At 41.1% G+C, this 15045-nt stretch overlaps 1 protein-coding gene across 3 annotated transcripts in view; it reads left to right on the top strand.

Annotated features, from left to right (window-relative positions):
• Positions 1-15045, top strand: part of ITPR2 (inositol 1,4,5-trisphosphate receptor type 2) — a 263348-nt gene that overhangs the window by 24877 nt on the left and 223426 nt on the right. For all 3 annotated transcript variants that reach the window (XM_075727981.1, XM_075727982.1, XM_075727980.1), the window contains exon 2: positions 8066-8136. In XM_075727981.1, the coding sequence (XP_075584096.1) occupies positions 8066-8136 (71 nt within the window). The remainder of the gene's footprint in view (positions 1-8065; positions 8137-15045) is intronic.

Here is a 15045-nt window from a genome sequence, read left to right as displayed (position 1 = left end):
ATTCAGGTTGATCCAGGAGGAAGGCCTGGGAGAATGTTAGTACCTCTGTCCTGAGATGGTTGGGGGTCTCACTTAACATGTTTTTCCAAAGTGTAGTCACCTCAAAGTTACCCAAGTAGCAAATAGACAAGGGAGAGAGGAAGGCTGTGTCCAGAGGATGTTTCATCCTCCTATTTTACACGTTTGCCCTAGAGTAGGTTGTTATTGCCCTCTGGAGGTGCCTGCCTCTCAGTCTTGACTGAAAAAGGATCTTGGGTGATGGATTTGAGCTACACACCTTTCGCTTACTTGGCTGAACTGAGGCCACCAGAATGCCAGCCCCATCCCCAGGTGAGATTGGTTTGGCAGTGGTGAGCTTGCTGGTGGTGGCAGTGGTGGGCTCCTTCCGTTTGAAGAGTCTCCCATATAGCCGTGCACTTGGTGCTGACACCGCTTCTTATTTAAACAGCACTTCACTCCCTAATATATTTCTGGGAAGGTAGTGTCACTGGGGTGAAATCTTGGCCTCAGAGACATCAGTGGAAATTTTGCCAGTACGTTCAAAGAGAGCCAGGATTTTACCCAAAAAAGAAAATGTTAGTAATGGAAAAATTGTCCAGTCTCCCAGGTGATGCATATTGTTAGTGGGTCTATGTTCTGCAAGCCACTGCTGCTTTCAGAAAGCTTTCCTAATACTCATTTTATCCTTTCCATTTCTTAGCTTTAAAAGAATGTCTCAATACGAATTTCATCCAAAAGAGCATGTTTTCCTGTTCAAGATTTTCTTCTATCAAATGCTGTTAGGCTGTCACAGCATCCTTGTATGATAGAGTTTTACTTTTAATATTTAAAAAAAAAAAAAAAAAAGGAAGAAAGGAATACACCAGAGTTTTCCTTGGTTTTATGGGAATGTAATTTGTTTTTCAAAAGTACTGAGACAGACTGAAGCCAAAACAAGCCTGGGAGTAGAGCATCAGCATTTCAGAGAAGTGTAGCAGGAGTTTGTGTGACTGGGGAATGAGCTGGGTGGAGCGGGCTGGCGCACCCCCTCCCATTGCCAGTTCCCCGAGTCCCCTTTTGACAGCAGAAAATAGGTACACTTGGCACCACTGAAAAGTGACTTAACGTCTGTTGTATTGATGTGAGGATCTTAATAAATATTCGCACAGTATTTTTACTTGGCAAAAATTAGCATGCACAAGCTAAGTTCAGTACCATTTTCCCTGTGCATAAATGATTTACCTATTGTGCAGGCCAAGAAAACTGCAAAATTGAAACTAAAATCTAAGAATCATATTTCCTCCCCTCCCCTGTAATCTCCAAATAATACTTTATTCTGTTGTAGTAATTTATTTCACTCTATTCTTATAATTTATTTTAATTTGCACAATGTTCTAAATGCAACTAACTATAAAATCGATAAATTCTACTTGAACAGGTTTCTGAAGCTTTTACAAGCTAAAAGCATGACTGGATATAATACAATACAGAAGAATAACAAAGTGACATTTGGGATTTATAGCTGGATTACTTAACAGTCAAAACTTCTGCTTTTTTTCCCCTGTCTCTGACATGCAAGCCTGCAGGTACAGTTATATAAGTGCACTATCAGATAAGGAAAAAAAAAAAACTTTAGGGCTGATTATTAGTGCAACTGTTAGTGCAATTGTGGAGCTGCCTACTTGCATGCTGTTGCTTCGTTTCCCAGTATATGCTTGGTATCTTGCTTTCTACCCTTCTGTCTCCGTGGCATTCGATAACACAATTCAAAGTGACCTGCACAAGTGTTTTTCAGCATGGTGAGAATGGCTGGGTGTTCCTGATCTGTGTAGCTGAGATGAAATGCACCCACATTCTTGTTTTACACTGAAGAAGGTTTATGGTGAAATTTGTCTGCTGTTGAAGACACTTGGAGAAGTTTGGAATATTTTAGATGCATAGAAATTTGTTTTCCCAGAGTAGGGGTGTTCATTTAATAGCTTCTTTCAACTTGTGTTAAGCTTTGTGTTTGTAGCAATTAAAATTTGTTCAGAAAGGAAAGGATAAAATTGCTAAAGTTTGAGGCAGGGAGGAGTCAGACTTTCTAGCCTTCCTCTGTGCTGCTGTACCTCATTGGCATGTAATGCAGTTCTTGTTTAAATACTGTTGCGATCCTCCCATTTATCAGAAAGGATTTTTAACGTGGAATCTTCCTAAATGGCACAGAGGCTTAATAGCCCTGCTGGAAGTGGAAGGAAGATCCTTTTTATTTTCTGTGCAAGCTGGAGTTAATGTAGGAGACCCTGAAAGATCACAGATGTGAAAAGATGATGATGAAAAATTTGGCTTTGGAAAGGAAGGACAGAGGACAAATTTCATACAGTGGAGCTAAATCATAGAGATGTAAATCATTTGAACCAGGACTGGTAGTCAAAAAGGAGCATGAACTCACATTTTGGGAAGAGTGAGGTATGATGACTATAGATTTTTGGCAGGAGACTGCTTGAAGCAAGCAAGAAGTGGGCTGACCTAGATGCCTGATAAGAGGCTCAGTGAAATGAAAAGTGGGTGGACTTGGAGAAGAACTGGGTGGACCTGATTGTTTTGGCACTTAGGTGTTTGATGCTTGATTTCCAGGGCGGGAAAATTTTAATAACCTATTGTTCGTTATTGGTTGGCTTCTTACTGATATGACTAGCACCTCTCTTCCCGAGTGGTTACTGTGTGCTGGGATGTGTGGAGCGTGGGAGAGGCTTTGTAGGTGAGAGCTGCAGTTAGGAAGGGGTGTGTTGGGTGGAAGGTGCTCTGGAGGGGTGTTTCTGATGAGCAGGTTGTATACGCGAAGGGACACCTGAGGAGCAAGGGAAGGGAGGCTTTGAGGGCTGGTCCTTTGTTCACGAGGGGGTGTTGAGGTTATGTGTCTTTGGGATGTAACCTCAGCATGATTTGTGAACTGATGTTGAACAAAGATAAATGCTTGGCTCCACTGGCAATTAGAATGTCCGACTCCTCTTGCTGATGTTTGTTTGTCAACATTGCCCCCTCTTCCTGCTGCTTTCAGGCCTTATGCTGCTCAGAAAATCAGTGAAATTAAAAGCAAAAGCTGAGCAACTGAGAGAGTGTCTTAGATTGAAGACATTGCCTCTAGCTTAGTTTATTCAGCTTTTTGAGGAGCAAAGTACTCTACGTACATGTAAAGAGTACCAAGCTGAGTTCTGTTCATCCCGTGTATTATAATAGTTAGACATCAGTAGCTTGGTCTTGTGTTTTTTAACAAGTTACATGTGTTTTTTAACAAGTTACACACACTGCGTGGATATGTAGTTACATGTATGAGAGTCTGTGTGCTTTGTCTTGTGTGTTTGTTTAGGCATTGTTTTGCTTAATAATATTGGCTATGAAAAATGGAAGTCTCTGCTGGTAGGAAGAGACAAAATGCATTTCAGGATGATATTTTTTTAAATTGAAGGCACAAAGCTAGGATAAATGAATGTTCTGTGGCTGCTTTCTTGGACAATCTAAGAAGTATCGTACATTATGAAACAGCCCTAGAATTCATGAAATCCATCATCATTCCTTTTCCATTTTTTTTCCTCACATTGGTTTTTGTTCTTCCAGAATGAAACTGTATCTTAGTAGTAAATTACAAAAAAACACAGTATTAAAAAAATACTGTGAACAGTATTTCTAGGATTATCGCTATACAACTATTCCTTGACCCTTGTGCTACATCTGCAAGTTCCTAGAAACCTTTGGTGTCTTTACCTTTAGCCTGGGTTAGGTAATCAGAGGAGCTTGTAGGACATGAAGACTCATCCAGCATATATGATTCATACCTGTAAACCCAGGTACCATTAGTCTTTTCTGCCAACATACCTGCCTTATCTGTTATACTGCTACTGCTTAGTCCTGCTCCTCCCATCGGTGCGTCCTTCCTCCTGTTTCCCCAAATACACAGTGAGTTCTTCACACACTCGTTCTGTTTTTTCTTTCAGTGAAAGTCCCTACAAAGGCTGCTGCTCTACCTGGTAGAAAGATTTTGTGGGAACTACTGCAAGTTATTGTTTCCCTGCTTCTGCCCAGTGCTGAGGGAGTGGAGTGATATTAGAAGCTGTATGGGAAGTTTGAAGTGGTTTATATTACACAAGTTCTGAATATAAATGATGAATAGTATTGGGAGAAGTTGATCCTGTCCTTTTGTTGCTGAAACAACAGAAACGAGAGTCACTCTATTTCAAACTGCTTGTAAATGTCTTTGCACAAGTGCTACCTTATACATAGAATTCATTGCTGCAAGATATTACTAAATTGAATGCTTATACACATGCTTTGCATGTGGTGAGAAAGGACAGATTTAACTCCACTAAACGATGGTGGAAATGAAGGGAGAGGAAGATGGGTGCAGGACTAAGTACAGGTTCATGCTTTGACCACTTCACATGATATAATGCACTATCCTGGCTAATGCTAACAGAGTTAGAAGCTGCCTTTACTTTTTTCCCCTGCCTCTGCTGAGAAGCACACCTTAACTCCTAGGCATTGCTTTAGATAGTTTCAATTCTTGTTTAATGTGGCTTTGTACACTGTAGTGTGAGGTCTTAATGGCTTAAATACCTGCTAGTCTATGAGGTTGGCTGCATGTGGTGGCATGGTGAGGAACTGCCCTTGCTTCCCCTGCAGCGAGTGGAAAAACTTTCACTGCCTTCAGTGGGAGAATGACTGGGCATTTAAGACAAGCAATCCCATAAACGTTGTTAGTTTCAGACCCTAATTCTGCAATTACTGAATACAAAGGGGTATGCGTAAAGTCCAGGGCAGTAATTATTATTTTGACTTTTCTGATGATTTATCTTAGGCACCAGTGAACTACTGTACAACTTAATTGCAATGCAACAATTACTTGGAGGCATTGTGCATAAACCAGATATTTATTGTGTTCAGGGAAGAACTTGCACAAATAAAAATCATGTCAGTCACGTGCAGGGAACTCCTTTGTCATTTATATGCCGCCAACATATGAAAAACTGAAATGCAGTCATGTTGTATCTGCCAGGTACTGAATGACAATGGAGGGCACAAAGCAGTATTGTCTGCAGTCCAGCTGAAGAATTAAACCCTTTGAAGTTTGCCAAAGCTTCTTTGATGATACAGTGGCTTGAATATTGGCATAATAATTTAGATCAGTATTTGAAATAGCTAGCAAATTTGATGGCATGATACAGTAAATTCTGCCTTTAGCAGAAAAGTCTTGTCTGGTGCGCTTCGGCCTCCTATGCAAACCAGCAAGTGAGTGATCTTAAAACACGCTGTGCCGTGGTCTGACAGAAGCTGCAGGTGCCCAGGAGCTTTTGTAGTCAAGCCTGTTGTTCGGTTTCACACATCTCAAATGGGTTGTTTGCAGGTTACAGAGGCCATGAGTTACTGGGTGTTTAACGCAGCTGCCTAGCAGCCTTCAGTAACAAACCAACAGCTGCCTTTCGGCTCGGTATAAAAAATGGGATTTGAATATGTTGAATTGTGTGTCAGAGGAAGTGGTCAGTGTTTGAAGATCCTCTTCTGTTCCAGTCTACAGAACAGGCTGAAGTCTTGCATCATGTGCAGTGTGCAACTCGGCTCTCACTATGGTCCCGTAACAAGCACCACCACAAAACAAGTAGCTACTGAACTCTTCGAAGGACATACTGCTGGAATACAGCATGAATGGCATTATATGGAAATGTTGGGGATTAAATTGCTGGAAGACTGCTATATGGACAAAGCAATACTTTATTCAGATTTTTGTCCTGTGTTGTAAGAAATAAAGGTGTCAGAAGCTGAGGCACTGAGCAAGTGCTCAGGAGATGATGTTTCTGGTCTGTCATGCCGCTGTCCTGCCACATGTCAGTTAATCTTTCTGTGCTGTCATTTCGTGTCTAAAGGATGGGAGTAGCAGCAGTTCCTTTCTCCTTTGTCTTGTTGGATGTCTTTGGTTCCTAATGACAGCAGAACTCATTTATGGTCCTTATCTCTGTCCCTTTAGAGAATGCTTAAATCAAAGTGATGGATATTCATTGTTTAATGTCTATTTTCTGAGCCTTGGAAGTCTAACATGTTTGAACACTGCAGCTAACTGGCTCAGAGAGTGTGCAGCATCTTGTTTGTTTTTCTCAGCACCACCACCTTGTTTTCTCTATGGCTTTTGTTATGGTGATGTGGTGCCATGATGAAAGTTTTGCATGGTTATAGTTGTCACAAGGATGCACAAGTTGTCACCAAGGAACACAAGATGTTCCTTGTGAATTATGCTCGGCTTCCAACATACTGTCCTCCATCCTGACAGTGCTTAGGAGTCAAACCTTATGGGTTCATCCAGAAAGCCTTTGAGGGATTTTGTTGAGGGAGGGGTACTTCATGGTGTTAAAATCCTTTGGCAAAGCTTCTGTTAAGGTAGTCCTTTCCAGCCCTGTTTCTTCTGTGACTCCAGGTTTTAGGTGCTGTTTCTAGGAAGCTTTGGCCCATTAGATCATAGACAGAGGGCATCTTGCAGGACTGTCTCTTCCTAAGTCCTGCTTTCCAAACCTCACTTTGTTCTTGTTAAGCCTGGCCTAACCTAGACTGTGAAAGACACAACTCCATAAGGCCATGGCAGGTCCCCTGCCTGCTTCTGGAACTGTTACTTCAATTCTCCTTCCTTATTGACACCTCACATGTGTGTCCAAGTATGTTATAAGATCCGAGATGCCAACTTCCAAAATTCTTTACCGTTTTTGCTTCTGTTTCTGGGATCTGCAACACAGTGGGCAGCTTGTCAGCAGTCAGCTTGCTAGAGGTAGAAAATTCATGGGCATGCGGGGGGGATCCGTCTTGCTGCGCTCATGGCTAGATGCAAAGCCTTCACTGACTTGAGTGAAAACTGAATACATCTGTTGTGTAATTTGGCTGAACCCGAATTGTGCTTTTTCTGGCAATTTCCCACAGAAAATGCTGCTAAGATTGTTGTTGTGATTGTGAAGTGGCAGGGCAGTAGTGTGTCCTTAAACATGATTTTCCTGAATAATTGTTTGAAACAGGCAGATTATTTACAGGATGCTTCCTGAAAGGAAGCTGAATTTATGTTTAGGAAGTTCTGTGATAAGATTAACAATTTATATTTTTGAATGTTATTGTTTATTTAACTTCTAATATTGTGAGAAATATATTTGATTTGTTATTTAGATTTTCTGCTGTGGATTAAATAAATGCTTATTCACTTGTGGTCCTGTGAGTTTTGATCAGAGCTGAAGCTTAATTCCACATGCCTCCTCAGAGGAAAAAGGTTGGAAATGGTGAAGAAGAATAGCAGAATGTTTAAAGACTAAAGCCCAAGGTGCTTTATCGGATTCCAGACTCAAATTATAGATAAAACGGTGTTATGCAACAGCAAGTCACTGGAGAAACCCCCCCTGCATGTCCTGATCATGTAAGCAGATCCACATATACTCTTGTACCCACGTGAAGGCTGCTTACTGTGCATCCCCTTAAAAGTCCTCAGTGGGGATGCAGGAATCTGCAAGCACGGGACAGCTTGCAGGTATAGGGCCAAGCTAACCTGCGGTGCTTTAAATGTCCTTTCTCGTATCAGATACAAGTGTGCCTTCCCGACATTGTTCTTTGAGGTCTTTTTCCAGGGCTCATGTAAGTGGCTCAGAGGCTCTCTGTTGATTTTGATGAATTTTGGATTATGCCCTTTGGTAATGGCTGTGAAAATCTGACAGCTGCAGAAAGACAAACTGGTTTTGATTCAGGGTTAATGGCCTCTGACAAAAGAAAACAAGAATTTTACATGTAACGTCAATGTACACGGTGTAACAAAGGGGACTTTAACCGGATTTAAATGAAGTGCGATCTGAAACATAGGCCATAATTTAGTGCCATAGACAAAATCCTCTTTCTTGAAGGACAATGTAGAGTTTTCTTTTCTTGGTTATGCTCAGTAACTGAAAAATAGAGTTTCTAAGGTATTTTTTGAATTAAATTGGAGAAATGTGTAAGCTTCTGTATCTATGATGTAACAGGTATGTCTCTGCATTTATAAACACTGATGTCAAATGCATGTTTTAGTTAAGTGTAATAACTTTTGTTTTTCTAGGTTAGTGGATGATCGGTGTGTGGTTCAGCCAGAGGCAGGTGACCTTGCTAATCCTCCAAAGAAGTTCAGAGGTCAGTAACGGGAATATTTTTTTTTTTTATGACCACTTGATGCATGTTCTAACTCCTTGGGCACTTTGCCTTACCAGACATGTAACTTCCCAGATGCCTTCATGGTTTGTGAACACGTTGCTGAAGTTTCAAACTGGAATGTGAATGACAGATTTTGAGAACTAAATACCAAATCAGCAAAGGCATGAGGGGTAGGTGGAAAACATAGGGAAAGGGACTAATTTTCTTGTAGTCCAGGAGTTGGTTGCTCTGTCCGCATGCTGATCCCCCGCTGTGTGACCAACTCCTTGCTCCAGCCCTGCTCTTACTGTAGATGGGAAACAAGCTTGTGAGGTTCAAAACTACCTGAGCTGCTGGTTTGTTTATTTTTTTTTAAAAGATAAGACAACATTTAAGGACTACCCCCAAACATTTTGTCAGCTTTTTGTTTTGCTGTTGCTTAAAACTGTACCTGATTTTTCTCAACTTTCTTAGACATGACCTTGTAGATTTGGATAATTCTGCTGTTTTGCTTATTGGAAAAAATAACAGTGCACTGACAACATGCAGTTTCTACTTCTTGAATGCTAAAAAATCCTCCTGTGGTATCAAAAGTTCTGTGTGTTTATATGCAGGGAAGGAAATAAAACCTCTCAGTCTTGTCTGTACTTGATTTAAGCCATTGGCTCTAGCTGTGCCAAAATAGAGCCTTACTAGCCTGATCCAGACCTCTTTTGGCTTACATGGGCTTGGATTCACACCTCTTACAAGATAAAGAGTGTTATGGCTTGCCTGGTTTAGAGCAGGGGAAACGCATTTCATGGCTGCTTGTATCTTATCTCGAGGGGTTGCACTGACATTCTTAACCTTACTCTTTTATTTCCAGTGTTTATTATACTGTACTATGTATATGCTATTATTGCAAAAAAGTTGCATTTAAAACATTGAGAGACTGAAGTTCTGCTTTCCCAGAGTATTCAAGATTTTTTTCGCATTATATATTGAGGAAACATCAGCAGTTGATTCCAGTTCCAGCTGTGAGCATTCAGCACATTGGCAGATCTTGGAAATTGAGAAAGTGAGGATGTATACTTAGAAACTAATATAGTGATAATTTTCAGTCACTTGGGTTGTGTTCAGGAATAACTTTATAGCAGAGGTGGGGATAGCATCTAGTTCTCCAGTGTGGCTTTCAGGCTACCTAACTGTGATTTTATCCTCTCGCTGCCTGCAAATACATGTTTAATTCACAGCTTCCAAGTTGCACAAAATGTCAGGTGGGGATTCTTTGGACAGCATTTCTGTCACTTTACCACCCTGATGTGTTCCCAAAGTAGAACATATCCAGGTTTCTAGATGAGACATGGCTCACTAGAAAAGATTTGCATGTGTTAGTATAATTGCAGAATACATCCAAATGCCTACAATCAAGGAGCTGAACAGAGATTAAAAAGGCAACCTTAATTTTTTCACTGTCTGATGTTTGAGGGCTTGATTTTATAACTTCAGTACAGTAGAGTTCTTTTGTCGTAGTTCTGTGATGTTCTTTCCTAACTTGAAAAGGCAAAGAAGGAAAAAGTGGATAAGTGTTCTGTGTTGAGGTCCCGTCCCCCCCGTGTCGTATCCCCGCCCGCCGCCCCCCCCCCCCCCCCCCCCCCCCAAAAAAAAAAAATAGTTATTTCAACAGCATCAAGAAGGTCTGGGCACTTTGATCCAGGGTGCAAGGTTATTGAACTCTCTGCGCTAATGGCATGCCATCAGTGGTGGCAGTAGTACATGTGTACGTAGATCAGATTGTCAGAAGGGGATGAGGCACAGACAAGACGTACAGCTGTTTTCTGCTGCTGGGGGAATGCAAGCAGCATGTACTGAGTTGCACCCAGCTTCTGGGTACAACTCCTGAGTTGCATCCCAGCTTCTGCAGGGGAATGTTTTCTACTATTTGTAGACAGTTTTGGGTCTGTTTGCTATTGCAGCCTCTGTCAGTTGCTTGCATAACACATCCCTTTGTCTCTAGTTGCCTCTGCTCCTTCTTCCCCACAGCATCTAACCTTTCCTTTCCTCTAACTCAGATCCTCCACTTCTTGGGGATCCCCTCTTCTCCCTTTCCCTCCCTGCCCCAAAACGCGTTACTAGTGACTTTCGTCCTCCTCCTCACTGCTGCCTCTTAGCTCCTTTTGGCTCCAGCAGCCTCTCTTCCTGTCACTGCTTACCTCTTTCTGGTTTAGGGTGCACCCATATCTGACTTAATTTTGAAGTGGCTTGCTTAGCTATTGCTAGCGTTGTGGTAGCATGCAAATTTGGATGAACTGCAACATCTGTAGGAGAAGCTAAATTAGTGAACAAGTGAGTTTTGTCAACTTAATTGATGCAACCCACCATGCTATTACATCATGGATACATTGTTAGGGGCTGCATCTAGTGGCATTTTCATGCTGCTTCAGGTATCAAGTGTAATCAAGTGGCATTCAGGAGAATTGGCTGCAGCAAAGATAAAGCCATTGGTTGGTGGTTTTCTTCTTCATCTTACAAGTCAAATTCTAAGTGTGGGAATAGCAGGGGTTTTGCTGAGAACACAGGAGAAACTTGCTGTCTAATTGGGATTTAGTGCCTGGTACCACAGAGGTGTCTGTATTACGAGAGCAACCAAAAGCACATCTCTGCCATGCTTTGTTAAATTTCTCAGCTCTGCTCAAGAGCGATGAGGCAAAAAAGTTGCTAAATGTTGTTCTTATAACCAAGAAATGTAAGCAAAACCCATATTTTTTTCCCCCCAAGAATCTTCTGGGAAATAGCATTCAATTAAAATGGCAAACAAAAACTGCTTTAAGTAGGTTCTTGACATAAAAAGACGACTTAGGCATGAATGATTAATTGAATGATTAGACGTAAGCAACTAAAAATAGCATCTAACAGCACGAACGGTAGGGCCTCTTTAGTAATAGGAACTGCTGTCTGGTTTACAATGTTTTTATCACTGATAGTTGAACTGGCGTTGATTTGAGGTTAGAGCATGACCTAAGAGTCAAAGAAGTATGAGAAAAGCATGTTTCTAACAGTTGTTTAGATTCCAAGGACTGACTCTGAAAATGAACATCAGAGGACTATGTTTGCTCTTTTTTGGTAATGTTTTATCAACTCTTTCCCCAACAGAAAAGAAAAAAAAAAAAAGATTGTGTGTTTTCTAACTACTTGTATCCTTCCTACAGAGTTCACTCAGAGATCAAATTTAGGTACTGAGCTGTTGGCCTGAACTGAAAGCCTACATAAAGAGGTGTCTCAAAATAGCAGTTTCGTTTTTGTTATGTGTTTACTTTCTTTTTTTTTTTTTTGAGTGGGTGGTAGCTATTCTAGTTGCTTCTGAACATCCTACAAAATGGCGTATTGTTAAGCTAAGGAAAGCTGTGGTTGCTTTTCATTTTGTGTCCATATGAAGAAGCTATGGTCCAGATTTCCCCTTCAGTCACACTGGAATGAACTTGGAGTGGCTCTGTGTTCATCCATGTGCATATCCAGATTTGCATTGGTGCGAAGGAGGGCAGAATTTGGTCCCACACGTGTTTCCTGAAGTCTGTTGAAAAAAGAAAAAAAAAAAAGTGTTTACTATTTTGCAGTTGAATTTAAGGGACTGATCAAGCCAGGTGCTTCTTGTCCTAATTCTAACTGAAGCTAGTGAGAGCTAAAGCACTTAGTGTTGTGATGGAAATGCTTACCCTGCTGCAGGGCCAGGTTCACAGTGAGTAGGAAGAACAGCGTGTGCCTGAAGCCCTGTGCCTCTGAAGAAAAGTCACATCGTGAGCAACAGAACTGCAAGTTTCCTTGGACTGTGACCTTAAACACACTTCAGCTTGATGCTGTTATCGCCAGTGGGAAAAGCTTTCAGCTTCTAAAGTGTGAAATAGCACAGATAAGACCTGCTTGTTGGTCAAACTTAGCAACTCTGAAAAGGGAGCACAAGTCTCTCTTCTATTTTAAATGTAAAATGACCTAAGTTCTTAAACTGATTTAAATTTCCCTACATTTTATATCCTTTTTTCTTGAGGCGTCTGCAATGAAAGTGATGTTTGAGTTCCTAGATATCCTCCTCTTGCCTTTCTCTCAATTTTTAGTCGGTTCTAAGCTTTTTCTGACATTGTTCTTTCCTCTTCTCTCCCTTCCATTATGTTCCTCTGCGCTCTCTCTTTTCCTCCTCCTACCCTTTCCTCTGCTGTCTGCCATTTTCCTTTTTACTTGCCGCCTTCTACATCGTTTTGGTTTGTCCTTGTGTTTTCTTCTTGTTTCTCTCAGTTCTGTAATTGCTTTCATTTTCTTCTCACTCCTGATTGCTTTTTCTGTTGTCCTCCTTAGGACTCTTCATTGCCCCACTCCTCGCTCCCTCACATTCCTCCCTTTCTATTCTCACTTCAGCTCTTTTTTACCTTTCTGTATTTTTTTCAAAACATGTAGATTTGTACACACTGTGATTTAATAGCCCTGTCACTCCCACTTACCCATTTGTCAGCCTGCTGGTTTAAGTAAAGCCATGTGATAATTTCTCCAGTTCTGCAAATCACAGCAATGTTCCAGATGGGCAAGAGTTGAATTTCTAACACTTTAAAAAAAAAAAAGGGGGGGGGGGGGGGGAGGCAGGGAGAGAAAGCATCTGACAAATATTGTTGTAAGCCATCTTTATCCAATATCAAGAAACATTTGAAAGGCATAATATGAGTTATTTTCCTTTTCAGACTTCCTGAGTGTAGTTGCTTTCTGCTCAGAGGATGTGCTGTGTGTGGTTGTTCCACCCACTATTGCCTTTTGAAGACTGGCATGTTGTGCACATTCGCAGGCTCAGGCAGATGGTCAGTTCAGTGCTGAGTGCATCCTCTGGGGATCGTCTCCCGCACTCTGGGAGTTGCTGCTTTCCATCTTTTGATTGTTCTGATTAATAAATGTCATTTTTTCCCCATAAAACAAGTACTTGATATGTGTCTCAGCACTGATAATTTGTCATATTTTCTTACTTTCTAATAAGCCAAGGTGTAGTGTAGGAGGTTAAGCCTGGAGTGTGACCAAGGAGAGCTTCCCCTTTTTTTCCATTCTGTAAAGAAAACTTGAAGTGTTTTTTATTGTTTTAGAAATGTGTGTGTGGGCTGGGGTGGGCAATGTTTCTCATTTTCTCCATCTTCACTTCGTGCACAACTAATTGAAATTTTGCCTGGAAGATTTTGTGGGTATGAGAAAATTGATGAAACTGCAGAAGTTGAACGCATGAAAGTTTAGCAAGTGAAACTGGTTGATGCTTTTAAGCTGTTTACTTTAAAGCTATTTGTTTACCTTTGATAGTGCCTACTTAATTAGTATCCTCAGGAAGAGAAGCATTTATGTAAAACTCTGTAAAGTGAGTTAAGAACTAGGACTATCCGAGAATGTCTGGAGAAGTTTAGAAGAGACGGTCTGTCTCATGAGTTGGTTGCTAGACTGACCTCTGGGAGGGTGAGCTTTTGATCTACTGTGTATGCTGGAAAGTTGCTTTATAATCTTATGCCTCAGTTTCTCTTTTTTCCTGTTTATTTAAACTATAGCTTCTCTGGGGCAGGCACTGCTTCCCCCCGCCCGTGGTGTTTAGGACCACAAAGCTTGAATTTATATAGTGTCCTACTGTTACTCTAATAGAAGTAAGTAGAAAAAAATGGGAAAAAATAATGAGATGACCTACTTTTAATGTATCAGGTATCTTTAAAAAATAGGGAAAAGCTTGTCTGGAAACAGAGAATATGAATTTTTTTTAGTCTATAAGTTGAGGAAAATACAATTGAAATAATACTGATTTTAAAAGCGTTCTTGGTAGTTCAACTTCTAAAGCAGTAGACTGGAAGTCAGGAGAGCTGTGTTGTGCAGCATGGCTACAGATGGAGCTGTGTGGTGGCTGAGGTTATCTAGCGCCTGCTCTACATTTCCTTTTCTTTGAGAACTATCATTAGGAAAAATTCACCCACCTTTGGGAGGCAGACCCACACAGTAGTGACTGCACATCCGTGTACATCGTGCATTTCCCTGCAGTGTGGTAGCACTGTGCTTCGAGACTCTGCGTGAGGATGGGAAGCGGTGTGTTTACTCAAGTAGCAGGATGTGTGGGGAGTAACTGAGAAATGAAGACTGGTCCTATAAAAAGAAGGTATTGTTACTTCAAAGAAATAAGTGTTTCATGAAGTCTTCTGAGAAGGCATGTTAATTATAGAAAATAATAGTGGACTTTTTGTCTTATAAGCTGAAATCCTGACACTCAAAATGTCCTACAACATACAGTATGATTTAACAGTACGTGGCATTTTGTAATTGTTTTTTTTTTTTTTTTTTTTTTTCTTTCTCGGTGTCCAGGATATTGTAAAAGTTACCTGGGAGTTATCTACTCCAGGTTGTATGATACAGTTCTCATTGTAAATGTTGCTCTTTGAAATGAAAGTAAGCACCTTTGCAAGGTGGCTGGGTTTGCTTTGGTAAACTTTTGTAACATTTTCTCCTAGGAGCAGCAGCTCAGGGCTGTGATTAGGGAGGACTTTGGGTCAGTGCCAAAGTTCTACTGCTGGTGGTGCTTTTGTATGAACAAGCGTTGCTGCTATGAATAGTAGAGGAAGGTGAATCGCTATGAAGGGAAGAGGCAATGCAATGAAAAGCTTGATATAATGATGGCCAATATATGAGAAGCCAAACGGCATATTTGCAGAACTAAAAGTATTGCAGCTTAGTTTGTGGCTTGAGAGCTTGTTGCAAGCTGCTAGCTCTGCAGGCGCAGGCAGTGGGAGGAACGCGTGGTACGGTCTTACTCTAGTGGCTTTGGCAGCGCTAACATCAGATAGCTGTGCTTTGCTGGGCCTGATCATAGTGGAGAGTGCTGCCTGTTTTATTTTAAGTAATGAGAGTTCATTTTTACTTAGGAAAGGCAAGGCCAGT

The sequence above is a fragment of the Pelecanus crispus genome, chromosome 1 (assembly GCF_030463565.1).
Source record: "Pelecanus crispus isolate bPelCri1 chromosome 1, bPelCri1.pri, whole genome shotgun sequence".
Lineage (NCBI taxonomy): Eukaryota > Metazoa > Chordata > Aves > Pelecaniformes > Pelecanidae > Pelecanus > Pelecanus crispus.
This window is presented reverse-complemented; position numbering and strand designations above follow the sequence as displayed.